General features: G+C 36.5%; 2 protein-coding genes across 6 annotated transcripts in view; one reads left to right on the top strand and one right to left on the bottom strand.

Annotated features, from left to right (window-relative positions):
- Positions 1–8631, top strand: part of LOC311077785 (uncharacterized protein) — a 77491-nt gene extending 68860 nt beyond the window's left edge. For 4 of the 5 annotated variants that reach the window (XM_084106401.1, XM_084106402.1, XM_084106403.1 and 1 more), the window contains 5 exons: positions 47–289; positions 373–469; positions 544–589; positions 5194–5265; positions 5350–5542. In XM_084106401.1, coding sequence (XP_083962527.1) covers positions 47–289; positions 373–469; positions 544–589; positions 5194–5265; positions 5350–5433 — 542 coding nt within the window. In that variant the 3' untranslated portion in view covers positions 5434–5542. Of the gene's footprint in view, positions 1–46; positions 290–372; positions 470–543; positions 590–5193; positions 5266–5349; positions 5543–8171 lie in introns of those variants that run through there. The other variant, XM_084106405.1, reaches the window with a different exon arrangement.
- LOC311077948 (B-cell receptor CD22-like) overlaps positions 1–15115 on the bottom strand; it is a gene marked incomplete at both ends in the record, with an annotated part of 214999 nt that overhangs the window by 112522 nt on the left and 87362 nt on the right. The window lies entirely within an intron of this gene.

Genomic DNA, 15115 nt, shown 5'->3' with positions numbered 1-15115 from the left:
ATGTTTTATGATTCCTTATAACAATAAGTTTGGTGATTGTTATTAGACCCACCCAGGAATGTCTCAGTGTTGATAAGTGGATCTGGTGTAATAGTGGAGGGAGATTCAGTGACTCTGAACTGCATCAGTGACTCAAACCCTCCTGCTCTGAACTTCAGCTGGTTTAAGGAGAATGAAACCTCAGCTGTTGGATCTGGACAGAGTTTCAGTGCACTACAGAGTGGACACTTCTACTGTCAGGCTCACAATCAACATGGATCTCAGAGATCAGACGCTGTAACTGTCACAGGTGAAGCTTTTGTAAGAGCAAACCTGTATATCTTTCTTCAGTCTGGACTGTTAATCTTAGCTGATAATGTTTCACTCTTTCAGTGCATCCTAGATCCAGTTGGCATGAAGCATTTGGGATCACAGTGGAATGTGGAGCAATATTCATCCTCGTCATCATCATCGTTATCCTGTTTATAATGTGAGATCCACAAACAACTTTGATAATTTCAAATATAGTCATCCATATGCTGTTAATTTCTGTCATTATTACAGAAAGAAACGAAGGAGTGTTAAATCTGAAGATCTCACTGAGGAACCGGTAATTGATCCAAACACAACATTACTTTACAGAAGCAGAAAATAAATCGATTAGCCATTAGTCTGCTTTCACACTGCACGCTTTAGCAGAGCGTAAGCAGCGTGTATTTTTTTCGGCGCCCATGTTAACAGATTAGAGCATTCAAACCGCACGCAGAGGCGGCGCAGGAGCAGAACAGGAGCAGAGCAGGAGCAGCAGTGCCGCGATAGTTTCGGCGCCCAGTCTATTTTTGATGCGCCGCTTACGCTGAATTAAAGTGACAATGCATTGATCATGGCCAAAATACACAGCAGTTTTACCCAAAAAGCGCATTGATGATATCTATTGGGTTATAAACAGTCAATCAAATGACCAACAGCAAAAAAAAAAAAAAAGTCAAAAAACAAACAATAAATTGTTTCATCCCGAACAATAAAAACAAAGATGAACCTCTGCTATGCCAACTTACCCATTATAGAGTACTCTGTCTGTACACATGCCGCTGTTCAGCTGCGCGTGACAAACGTTGCTAGTGTGAAAGCAAAACGCGCATGTCCTGCTCGTGCTCACCATACACACTGCTCCTACGCTGCTTACGCTCTGCTAACGTGGGCAGTGTGAAATCGGCGTTATCTGTATAATTATGTGTCTTCATGATTTGCATGCAGGAACAAAAATACAGCAGGAGCAGCAGAGTTTCAGAAACAAATGAGTCGATACAAATATATGTATAAATACTATCACACATGTAGTAGTGCAATATTTCTGTATATCAGCACGGCTGTGATTCGGCCCTAGATAATCACATATACTACACAGTAGGGCTGGGCGATTTAAATCGCGATATTGTTATGCGCATCTCGTCAGTAAAGCCGGTTCCTTGATAAGTAGTAAATCGCCATCACCTGCTTTCAGATGGAGCGGCATTTACTACACAGAGCCGTAGTTAACTGACAAGCTGAGCCATATCGCATTAATATCGCGGACGTATCGCCAGCGATAATTAATGCGATATGGCTCAGCTTGTCAGTTAACTACGGCTCGTTGTACACAGCAAAAACTCCAGTGTTAAATTAACACTCCTGGGAGTGTATGAGTCCACACTCAAGAGTGTTTAAGTTAATGAGATAATTAAGTGATTCATTTAGTGATGATTGAACATTATTGAAGACACCTGATGTTAACAAGCAGAATCACTGAAGGAGAAAATCACAAATTGTAAGTTACCGTTATGACGATCAATGGTTGCTTTAGTTGGACTCTTGACCCATATATTGTTAACTTTAGATTTTGTTTGTCTGTTGTTTCTGAATTATAATCACCAGTTGAACAAAGAAAAAAGTGATCTGATGGTGTTGGTTATGTTATGACAATCATCATTTGAACTTGATCACTGAACTCATTAAAATCCTTCTTTCTGACTTCGATTTATGTTGTTGGTTAGTGAATCTGCATAAATGCCCAGAATTTTTTATATAATTTAAAGGATTTCTTAAAAGTTGTTTTAAAAAAAAAGTCATTCTTTTAGGCACACACAGATGTCAAGATTCAGTCTATGCATCTCAACAATGGTGAGGAGCAGAATATTCAATTAGGAAAAGTAAATTACATAGACAATTCAGATCATAATTTATTCATACCGCAATGCATGATGGGAGCCATTAATGAGTTGTGATTGGTGGCAGCCACTGCAACATGCTTTATTATTGTCACCATTGTTGAGATTCACAGGCTGATTATTGATGTCTATGTTTTAAATGAAATTATCTGAATGTCTTTTGATCAGAACAATGTTTATTAAATATTTTGAATTATAAGTACTGATAATCATAGACTGAAGAATCACTAAACTGCTGCTAACAAGTTAAACCAAACTATCTCAATAAGTTTCCTTTTTCAGATCACAGCATGATTGTCAAAACATAACCAACACTATAAGATAACATTTTACTTTGTTCATTTAACTGTTATAAATCAATAACAGCAGTCAAACATCAGTAAATATTGAAGTAAACATATAATGGTCTAGAGCCCAACTAAAGCAAACACCCATCACCTTAATGGTAACTTACAATTTATGATTTTCTCCTTCAGTGATTCTGCTTGTTAACATCAGGTGTCTTCAATAATGCTCAATCATCACTAAATTAATCACTTAATTATCTCCTCAGCCCTAAATGCCGCTCCATCTGAAAGCAGGTGATGGAGATTTACTACTAATCAAGGAACCGGCTTTACTGACGAGATGCGCATAACAATATCGCGATTTAAATCGGCCAGCCCTACTACACAGTAAATTCCCCAGTGTTAAATCAACACTGCCCAGAGCACATATGGTCCCACTCTACATGGTGTTAAAGTAACACTGAAGCAGTGTTAAAGTTAATGAGACAATTAAGTGATTAATTGAGTGATGATTGAGCATTATTGAAGACACCTGATGATAACAAGCAGAATCACTGAAGGAGAAAATCACAAATTGTAAGCCACCATTATGGTGATGGGTGTTTGCTTTAGTTGGGCTCTTGGCCCTTACTGTATACTATTAACTTTAGACTTTGTTTGTCTGCTGTTATTGATTTATAGCAGTCAACTGAACAAAGAAAAAGTGTGATCTGATAGTGTTGGTTATGTTTTGACATAATCATGCTGTGATCCGAAAATAAAACTTATTGAGATAGCTTTGGTGTAATTTGTTAGCAGCAGCTCTGTGATTCTACAGTATATGATTATCAGCATTTTTCTTGTAATCCAAAATATTTCATAAACATTGTTCTGATCAAAAGACTTTCAAATGTATTAATTTAGAAACACAGATATCAATAATCAGCCTGTGAATCTCAACAATGGTGACAATAATAAAGCATGTTGCAGTGGCTGCCACCAATCACAACTCATTAATGGCTCCCATCATGCATTGTGGTATGAATAAATTATGATCTGAATTGTCTATGTAATTTACTTTTCCCAATTGTCACCATTGTTGAGATGCATAGACTGAATCTTTATGTCTGTGTGTGCCTAAAAGAAAGATTTAAAAAATATATATATACTTTTAAGAAATCCTTTATATTATATCTAAAATTCTGGATATTTATGCAGAATCACAGTTATGCTGTAACCAACAACATAAATCAAAAGCATAAAGTTCAAATGATGAATGTCATAACATAACCAACACCATCAGATCACTTTTTTTCTTTGTTCATCTGGCAGTTGTAAGTCAGATACAGCAGCCAAATTAAAGTTAATAATTTAAGGGTCAAGAGCCCAACTAAAGCAAACACCCATCACCATAACGGTGGCTTACAATTTGAGATTTTCTCCTTCAGTGATTCTGCTTGTTATCATCAGGTGTCTTCAATAATGCTCAATCATCACTCAATTAATCACTTAATTGTCTCATTAACTTTAACACTGCTTCAGTGTTACTTTAACACCATGTAGAGTGGGACCATATGTGCTCTGAGCAGTGTTAATTTAACACTGGGGAATTTACTGTGTACCAAATTGCTTGGCTAGTGATTGTGATATTACATTTATACAACAGTTCGATGGCACACGTGAGTAAATAAATAAGAAACAATAACAAAGTGTCTTTTAAGCTACACTGTGTGAGATTTGCTCCCATCTAGCGGTGACATTGTATATGACTACCAACTAAATATTACTTTCTAGCCCCTCCCACTCCTACAGTGGCCGTATTATGAGTAATCTCCCCCTCGCATTCGTCACGGTGCCACCGAGTGTAAAAGCACGAAAGGCAAAGCTTGAATTTCCAAGTATGTCCTTCTTTGGCTAATGTATTTTCAAGATGGATGTGCAACACGGCTGCCGTCATTCGAGCGACTTGCTCGTATGTATTCTGAATGGCAGATTTTACGCTTACGATAATACTTGATTAGTTGGTGGAAGTAATTACACCTGAATGAGCACTTAAAATTTTTAAAGAACAAAATGTTTTTTGGTAAGAATCAACTTAAAAAAAATGCACAGTGTAGCTTTAAAAACCCTCTTTTCTGCAGAACTACTTCCTTCTGCCACAAATTCAAATCTCAAGTTGACAGTTTGACAGTTGAGTCCAAGCCTCCGTTACTAATTCTAAAACATCACTTTAGAACTAACGAAGGAACGTTGAGTCGCTTCATTGATGCTTTTTGTATATGAGAGAGATTGACTAAACGAGTGTATTACCTGCATCTGATATAGCATTCATTCTTCAGGTCAATGTCAATAATATTATACATATTATATTATTTGTATAGAATAATATTTATTGAACAACAATTTTTAAAATTAACAACAATAGATAAATTTGTTGCCATTATAAAACACAATAAAAAACACTTAAAACTTAATTTCCTGACACAACTACAGTACTATTTATTAAAAATATGTTGGATTTATTCTACCGTCATGACAGTCACCGCGAGCGGAGTGATACAAACGGTGAAGAGGTTAAGAGTGATGTTACTGCGCAAATAGCGTATGGCTGGAAAAGGCTCTCAGCCAAAGAAATTCGAGAACCAGAAATAACCGTTGTATACATATATAATGCTATACAATTTGCTTATATTGCCTCCTCCTATTTTTTTATGCAAGTCATTCTGCCTCTGTCTCTATAGCTCACTTATTACAATGAAGACACAGCTCTTGAGCTCAAGTCCATGACCTGTGACCTGTACAACACATTCAAAGTAAGTGAGATTTCTGGGGCTGCGTTCCAGTCCAAAATTGTCATGCCCTTCACTCGCTAACTTCCCTCCGTCTCGTTCACTCAGATGTACGTCATTGCTTACGATGCACGAGTGCCCACTACTGGCGGAAACTGCAATGGGCTGAACTGGAACGTCCCAAGCCCTTGATCACTTGGAATCAGCTATAGAGTTGATTTATTATTACATTTTTTTTTTTCCTTTTAGTAATTTGTTTAATGCAGCATCCAAATGTATATAGGTGTGTGTGGGATGTTTTAAATAAAAAAAAATATATAATTAATATATCATAGAGTTGTCCGTTGTGGTGGTGACGTCACAATCGTACTGCATTGTGGGACATATAGGTGCCTGAAGTGTACATATGAAGTAGACTTGGTCAAAATCTATATAATATAATAAATTATATATAGTATATTTAGATTTATAATAGGTTGGGTTGTCACACAGCAAAATCCCCAGTGTTAAATTAACAATCCTCAGTGCACATATGTGTCCAACTACAGGGTGTTAAAATTAACACTGAAGCAGTGTTGAAGTTAACGAGATAATTAAGTGTTTAATTAAGTAATGATTGGCCATTATTGACGATACCTGATGTTAATAAGCAGAATCTCTGAAGATGATGCTGCCATGCATATGTGTATTACGTGTTCAGTCTATAGTGTTTCATCGCCATACTGGCCTGGCAGCAGAATACAGCGTTTATTGTCATTTTCGTGGATCTGTGTGAATGAGGATTGTTTTAACAATGATGTCGTCTACGCAGAAAACTTTTCTATTTTTTTTAGCATCGTTGTTGTGTAAATGTACCCTTAATCTTTGGAAGATCTCAGCAGAGGAGAATTAAACAACTCCACAAACAGCATTACCAGCTTCACTTATTACTAACCAGACTGACTTTATTTCTGTCAGACGTCTACACAAGCTCTTATTGAGAATTAACTGATGTTTAGGTGATGATGTTTTATTGGAAATAATAAATAATAAGTCTGTACAAAATCAGAACATCTAATCTGGATCTTAATGTTGACAATAACAATTTTGAGATTACTATTAACAATACCCCACTTTTAATCAGGGATGGCATACTACACTAAACAATAAAATAATCGCCTGATAATTTTTGATTTTTGCTTTTTTAGCAACAAATAATGTTTTTTTAAACACTGTTTTATATATTTATATATATATATATATATATATATATATATATATAGCCAAACTAAAGCAAACACTGATCACCATAATTGTGACTTTAAACAAAACTATTATTTTCATCATTAACATCAACATCTAAACCTCTGTTAATTTTCAATAAGAGCTTCTGTTGACATCTAGCAGAAAATAACACTCTGTAGTGTGGACACATATGTACACTGAGGGGTAATTTAACACTGGGGATTTTGTTGTGCACGACGAACAGGAATTGTAATTTGCAAATAAAGCTGAAAATTGGGTCATTTAGCTTCCTCATAATAATCTTCTGATATGTGCAGTACAATCAATGTTGTTGATGAACTTCAGTCAGTCTTTCTTCATCTCAGGGGCGGACTGGGACCAAAAAGTGGCCCTGGACTTTCCGGCCCACAGCAGCCCACCACATCCCACATCATAAAAGGCACATTGGCACGTTAAAGGCCTTTAAAGGCGCATTAAATGAAAATTCTGTCATCATTTACTCACCCTCAAGTTGTTTCAAACCTGTATGAATTTATTTCTTCTGCTGAACAGATGTCAAAATGTCTGTAACCAAACAGTTGGTGGACCCCATTGACTTCCATAGTATTTTTTTTTTCCCTACTATGGAAGTCAATGGGGTCCATCAACTGTTTGGCTACAGACATTTTTCAAAATATCTTCTTTTGTGTTCAGCAGAAAAAAGAAATTCATACAGGTTTGAAACAACTTGAGGGTGAGTAAATGATGACAGAATTTTCATTTTTGGGTGAACGATCCCTTTAATGTGCAGAATAATTTTTAACACCACTTATAGCATAAAAATATAACACAATACAAAAAGAAATGCTATTTAAACATTTATTTTAAGTAACAACATATATTAGGTCATTTGTAAAACAAAGGGAAACAAACAGAAGAACATTAAGACACACAACATGTGTATATAAAACTATCAAGAAAAGAAGGAACTCTGATTGGCTGTTCAGCTTAGTGAACGAGTCCGTGCACGATAATAATAGCAAAACAGCGAGCAAAGAAGTCAAAACGACACAGATAGAAGGCTGTTTTAATGTCACGTCATCTTACCGAAGTGTTCCTTGGCGAATATTTCAATATTAACATGAGCGGAATGGAATAATAAAAGTGTTTAGCAGGATTGATATTCAAAACGTTAAGCACGCACTGCTTTGTTTAACTTTACGGTTTGTGTATCTGCAGCCGTCGGTTTCTCTTTTTGAATGATGAATATAGATTAATATATCGGCAGAAATAGACAGTTGTCTCATTTACATGCAGGCGCAGAACGCGCATTCTAGCTGACAGCCGGCTGTAGTTCTCTCGGTGTGTTCAAGTGCAGCTTTTTCCCCGCGACGCGAGGCGACAACACAGTCGGCTTTCATCAGCGCTAGTTCATCGGCGTCGGCTTGTTTCAAAAGGGGCGTGTTTCAAGATACGCAATGGAGTAGACCAAACTAATTAACAGGAAGGGAGGGCAATACACTCACAAAACACTTGTCGGCCGCGCCCGCGCGATTGACTCACTCATCCATTTACGTAGAAAAGAAATTTAATGATTTCCGTCATCTTTTTTATTATATATTAGTGTACCGGGTGGGCCGGCCCACATTGGCCAGCGGCCCACCGGGAAAAGTCCCGGTGCTCCAGATGGCCAGTCCGCCCCTGCTTCATCTTATTGTTTTTTTCAGATCAACAAGAAGATTCTGCAGTGAGAGGCGGAGCACAAATTAACCAATTCTGAGCGCTGTGTGGGCGGATCCACACATGATTGACAGGGATCATGTATATATGTGTATATATTGTTATTTTTTTTGGGGGGGGAGTGTAATCTTGCATTAATATAGATTTTCTTGTCTATTTTATGTTTTTTATGTTTTTATGTTTATACCCCAGTATTTTTGGTCATCAGTGTTTAGGCTAAAGCTATGATACCAGAAATATACATCTTATCAGTATTGGAAAGAGTTTCCTCTTCATGTTTTTATAACTAGGGCCAGTGCTTCAATAAACTGGATTATTAACCTTATGATGTTAAATGGTTAGTGTATCCAAAAAGGAAATTACTGTCATTAATAACTCATCCTCATATTGTTCCAAACTTGAAGACTTTTGTTGATCTTTGAAACACCAATAAATATCTTTTTAATGAAATCTGAGAGATTTCTGTCCCTCCATTGACATACTGTATATGCAATTGAAACTGAAACTGACGCTTCTAAAAGTTCATAAAGAGATCTTAAAGCTAATCCATATTATATATTATGGATTATAATATGGCGCTGTTGTACTGTGGCTCTCGTTGCATCATCCAAGTGGACGCTGCACACTGGTGGTGGTTGAGGAGAGATTTCATGATATGATTGTAAAGCGCTTTGGGTGTACAGTAGTACATAAGAAAGCGCTATATAAAAGCCTCATTCATTCATTCATTCATTCATTCAACAGATTTATTTTAGGCTTTTATTCACATACAAACATTGATCAGTGAATATAAACAGCATAGACATCACAGTCAACAATTTGATCTCACAGTGATCTCACCATGAGCTCCCAGGATCCTCATGATATGATCACAATCTGAGTTCACAGTGATCTAAAAGTGTAACCTCACAGCGCCCTCACTGTGTGCTCATACTATGGTCACAATGTGAGGTCAAAGTGCACAAAGACTAGACTAAAAAAAATGCTATGTTGGCTTTAATTAACTTTTTTAGTTGAATAAGGTTAACAGTTTTGGACCAAATTAAGACTGTTAACCTTATTCAACTAAACGGCATTGGATTAACCTTATGTAATTAACTTTAGTTAATTGAAATAAATAATGTTACATAAATCCAACGTAACTTAGTTACGTTGAGAATTTTTAATAATTGAGAATTAACAGAGGTTTAACTCTAATGTGTTTCATTTGAAGTCACCATAACGGTGATTAGTTTTTCCATTAGTTGGACTCTTAACATTAAAACAAAAATTAAACATCTGCATTGGAATCTAACAATTATGATCCTGGACCACAAAACCAGTCACATGGGTAATTTTTTTTTTTTAATTATTGATTTATACATCCTCTGAAAGCTGAATAAAAATGCTTGCCATTGATGTATGCTTTGTTAATAAATGACAATATTTGGCCGAGATATAACTATTTGAATATCTGGAATCTGAGGGTGCAAAAAAAATTGAAACATTAAGAAAATCGTCTTTAAAGTTTTACAAATGTTGCGATTGTGCTGCATTCACTCACAAAAAAATAAATGTTTTATATATCTATGGTAGGAAATTTATAAAATATCTTCATGGGACATGATCTTTAGTTTATATCCCAATGATTTTTGGCATAAAGATAATTTTGACCCAAACAATGTATTGTTGGCTATCGCCACAAATATACCCGTGCGACTTGTGATCCAGGGTCACAATTGTGTTGTGCCATTAATACAGATATATTTTTAAATCCTGTGTTAATAAAGCTATCAAGATGTGCATACATGTTTAAAAATGCGCGTAAAAAAAATTATGCGCCCATTTAAGACGGGTAAATTTTTTATCCAATAAGAAAACATGTACATAAACGACAATGGAAACACATTTACCAAATAAATTCCTCGATGTGCATCAGAAAAGACGTGACTTTGTGATGGGATGGCATAACTGGACTAACAATCTTTTTTGCACAGCATCTGAAATGCCTGAGCAAAGTCTGTCGTCAAAGTGGTTCAGTATAATCACCTCTCTGAACTCTCTTACACGAAAAACAGCAGCATCCGCCTCCGAAAGCAAGATAACACGTTTATTGTGTTGAGGTGCAAGTAATTTATTATACACAAAAATTGTTATATACAGCGGCTTCTCCTACTTTTCGCAAACGTTTTATGCGATATTTCAATTCTGTGCATAAGTTAAATTTGCAACTTTGGATGGAAACATAGCTATTAAAACCATTGAATGAGTAACAGAACAAGATTAAGTAAAGGTCAGTTACAAAGGTTTAAAATGCCAGATATCCATTAATGAACTGATACTCTTTCCAGTCACTCCGTCCCATTTGCTGTCAATCTTGCATTATCGGCCTCTATCTATCTATCTATCTATTTAAAAATATGCTTTACAGGACAAAAGTCTTAAATGCTCATCAGGTTTTAGTGTTGATTATGTCAAGTTTACACTTTGTATTAAGTGTAACACTGTTCAATAACTTTGATTTGTGGAAACAGATTAAAGTATAGATTTGAGAATGGCAGCTGAGCCACGGCAAAAAGTTTCTGTAATTCAGACCAATTAATAAGATGAATGCTTAATTTGTTTTGATTATTAACATATTTGATATAATAATGTAGTGTGTGCTACTAAATGTAATCCTGTAGCTGTTTGTTAAGTCCTGAAACTAATGACTTGTTGTTTAAGGTTCCTCAGAGATAACCTGTGTGGGAGATGGAAGTAATATCGAACTAGGAAGGATATCGAGTCTCGGAGGAATATGAAGGTGAGATATGCCCACATTTATAAAATAATAGTATATAATTATTTGTTTATATTACTATATATTACTACTGTTTAATATAAAATACATTTTTTTATTCATTTTAATGTGTTGTTAATATTTAGATAAAGGACTTGGTAGTTAAAGAGTAACACAAGTAATGCAAAATAATACTGGTATAATCTAGTATTTATGTTTTAGATTGTGTGTTAGAAAATTTATTTTAATGTGTATTTGATCTGGTTTACAGGAGATGTAGAGATTATCACTAATATCGGGCCCAATGATCGTCTGGTTCTGCAGCCATATTTGACTTCCAATGTTCTGTCAATGTTAGAGCTGGTTTACTCTGAGGGAGACTCGAACACTACTGTACGCACCATCATACCACTGGATGCTGAAGAAATAAAGATGGTCTGTTCCACCCTCACTGAGTGTTGATAGATAGAGATAGATAGATAGATAGATAGATAGATAGATAGATAGATAGATAGATAGATAGATAGATAGATAGATAGATGGATCGCTGGATCGCTGATCGATTGCTCCTGTCTGCCTCGCTGCCTGCTGTGAGTGTGTTTGCTTCGGTGCTGTAAGCTCCGTCTTAGCCTCGTATTTCTTTGTTTTGAACCATCATTTACTACAATTTGTAGTTGTTTATACTAAATACAGCTTACCCAACATCTCAGATTGACATCGCTAGCTTCCGTTACTACTAGCACAACACGCTAATTCGCTACTGCTAGCCTGTTAACGCGCCACCCGTGCGCTCAGCTGTTTTATTTATTTATTTTTATCTCGCGCGCTCGCGCCTTTGAGTTAATAAAAGCTCAGGTAAGTAATAATCAGTCAACAAACACGGTGAGTAATGTCTTGTCCTGTTATTGTCACCTGCACTTCATGTCACATGTTTAGCATAGACTTCTCTGTTGGCAATGTAGGATTTATATGTGATAAATGTAAGGAGACAGTTAGGCTGACAGAGAAGATTTCAGAATTGGAGACACGCATCCAAACTTTAATTGAGGATAGTATGAGTGCTAGAGCTTTAGATACTATTTTGGATGCGCCTAGCATAGTGAACTCTTTACATGATTCGGTTCCAGCTGAAGTAGAGCCTATGCAGCCGGGCAAATGGGTGACAGTGAGGGATCGCTCTAGTCGCGGATCAAAAAACCACTCTTCCGTTCCGATTACCACAACAAATCGATTTGCCCCGCTCAGTGAAACACCCACTGAGAATTCTGTTGATTGTGCCCTAGTAATTGGTGATTCGATCACACGGAACGTGAAAATAGAGACACCAGCGAACATAGTCACATGTTTGCCGGGAGCCAGAGCGCCTGACATCAAAGCAAATTTAAAAGTGCTGGCTAATGCTAATCGTAAATTCTCTAAGATCATTATTCATGTCGGCACTAATGATGTTCGACTCCGCCAGTCGGAGATCACCAAAATTAATATTAAAGAGGTGTGTGAACTTGCAAGTACGATGTCAGGCACTGTAATTTGCTCTGGCCCCCTTCCTGTTCGCAGGAGTGATGAGATAGTTAGTAGATTGTGTTCACTGAATCGCTGGCTGTCTGAGTGGTGTCCGTGTAATAATATAGAATTCATAGACAATTGGAAAAGTTTTTGGGGCAAACCTGACCTGTTGAAAAGAGATGGTATTCATCCCTCCTGGGATGGTGCTGCTCTTCTATCTAGTAATATGGCTCATAGTCTTAGAGCTCAAACATGACAAATTGGGCACCAGGTCAGGAAGCAGACAGACTGGCTAAACCAACCGTCTGCTAGCGGCCTCGCGTCACCCAGGTCAGATAAATCCCATCACATAGAGCCTCTTTCACCTAGCTATCATCATATAGAGACTGTGTCTGTTCCCCGATTTTGGAAATCCAAAAAATGTTTAAACCTATCTAAGGTTAAAAATTTAATTGATGTTCAACAAATAAAAAACAGCTATAATACAGATGAGCAAATGCTAAAGCTTGGGTTGCTGAATATTCGATCGCTTACTTCAAAAGCACTCATTGTTAATGATATGATTTCAGATAATAACCTAGATGTGCTGTGTTTGACAGAAACCTGGCTAAAACCAAGCGATTACATTACTTTAAATGAGTCCACCCCGCAAGACTACTGTTATAAACATGAACCTCGTCTTAAACGCAGAGGGGGTGGTGTTGCTGTAATTTATAGTAATATTTTCAAAACCACTAAGAAATCAAGTTTCGAATATAATTCTTTTGAAGTGTTAGTGCTTAATGTAAAAATATATAGTATAAATGATAAATCACGTTTGAGATTTGTGCTGGCTACTGTATACAGGCCACCAGGGCACCATACAGACTTTATCAAAGAATTTGCGGACTTTCTATCAGAGTTAGTATTGGCTGCAGATAAAGTACTAATTGTTGGTGATTTTAATATACACATCGATAATGAAAAAGATGCATTGGGTTTGGCATTTAAAGACATTGTAAACTCAATTGGAGTTAGACAACACGTGTCAGGACCTACTCATCGTCGTAATCATACTCTAGATCTAATATTATCACATGGAATAGATGTTGATGCCGTTGAAATTCTGCAGCAGAGCGATGACATCTCAGATCATTATCTAGTCTCGTGTAAATTACATTTAGCCAAGGCTGCAAAGCCGACTCCGTGTTACAAATATGTTAGAACTATCACTTCTGCTACTAAAGATTGCTTTATTAATAATCTTCCTGATCAGTTTCATCATTTTAGCATCCCGGATAGCTTAGAAAAACTTGATATTGCAACAGAAACTTTTAACTCTCTCTTTTCCAGCACTTTAGACACAGTTGCTCCTTTGCGCTTAAAGAAGATTAAAGAAAATAATCCAACGCCGTGGTACAACGAGCACACTCGGGCCCTTAAGAGAGCAGCCAGAAAAATGGAGCGCAACTGGAAGAAAACAAAATTAGAGGTATTTCGCATTTCATGGAAAGAGAGCTCGATTGCTTACAGAGAGGCTTTAAAAGCTGCTAGATCTGCTTATTTTTCAAACCTATTAGAAGAAAATAAACATAATCCTAGGTATTTATTTGAAACAGTGGCTAAACTAACGAAAAAGAAAGCTTCAAACACAGAAGGTTCCAAGCAGCACAGCAGTAATGACTTTATGAACTTCTTCACTTATAAGATTGATAATATCAGGGATAAAATTATAACTATGCAACCGTCTACTACAGTATCGCATCAGGCAGTGCATTGTAGTCTCCCTGAGGAAAAATTTGATTCATTCATTGCTATAGGAGAGGAAGAATTTACTAAACTCGTTAAATCATCTAAATCTACAACATGTATGTTAGACCCTATACCGACTAAGCTAATGAAAGAGATGCTTCCAGAGGTCATAGATCCTCTTCTTAATATCATTAATTCCTCTTTGTCTCTAGGATACGTACCAAAAAACTTTAAGCTGGCTATGATTAAACGGCTTGTTAAAAAAATGCAACTTGATCCTTCAGAATTAGTCAATTACAGGCCGATCTCGAATCTACCTTTTCTGTCAAAGATACTAGAAAAGGCAGTATCTTCACAACTATGTTCCTTTCTAGAAAGAAATGATATCTGCGAGGATTTTCAGTCCGGATTTAGACCATACCATAGTACTGAGACTGCTCTCGTTAGAGTAACAAATGATTTGCTCTTATCATCCGATCGTGGTTGTGTCTCTCTATTAGTGTTACTCGATCTTAGTGCTGCGTTTGACACCATTGACCACAACATTCTTTTAAATAGACTAGAAAACTATGTTGGCATTAGTGGAATTGCACTAGCATGGTTTAAATCATACTTATCTGACCGTTATCAGTTTGTAGCAGTAAATGAAGAGATGTCTTATCAATCACAAGTTCAGTATGGCGTACCACAGGGCTCAGTACTAGGACCGCTGCTGTTCACTCTGTACATGCTACCATTAGGAGATATCATTAGGAAACATGGAATTAGCTTCCACTGTTATGCCGACGATACTCAGCTCTATATTTCTTCAAAACCTAACGAAACTTACCAATTCACTAAATTAACAGAATGCATAGCTGATATAAAAAATTGGATGACTCGTAATTTCCTACTTCTAAATTCTGAAAAAACAGAGATTCTAATTATTGGACAAAA

The sequence above is a fragment of the Abramis brama genome (assembly GCF_963993115.1).
Source record: "Abramis brama genome assembly, chromosome: 2".
In the NCBI taxonomy this organism is placed as follows: domain Eukaryota; kingdom Metazoa; phylum Chordata; class Actinopteri; order Cypriniformes; family Leuciscidae; genus Abramis; species Abramis brama.
Note: the sequence above shows the minus strand (reverse complement) of the source record. Positions and strands in the feature narration are given on the sequence as shown.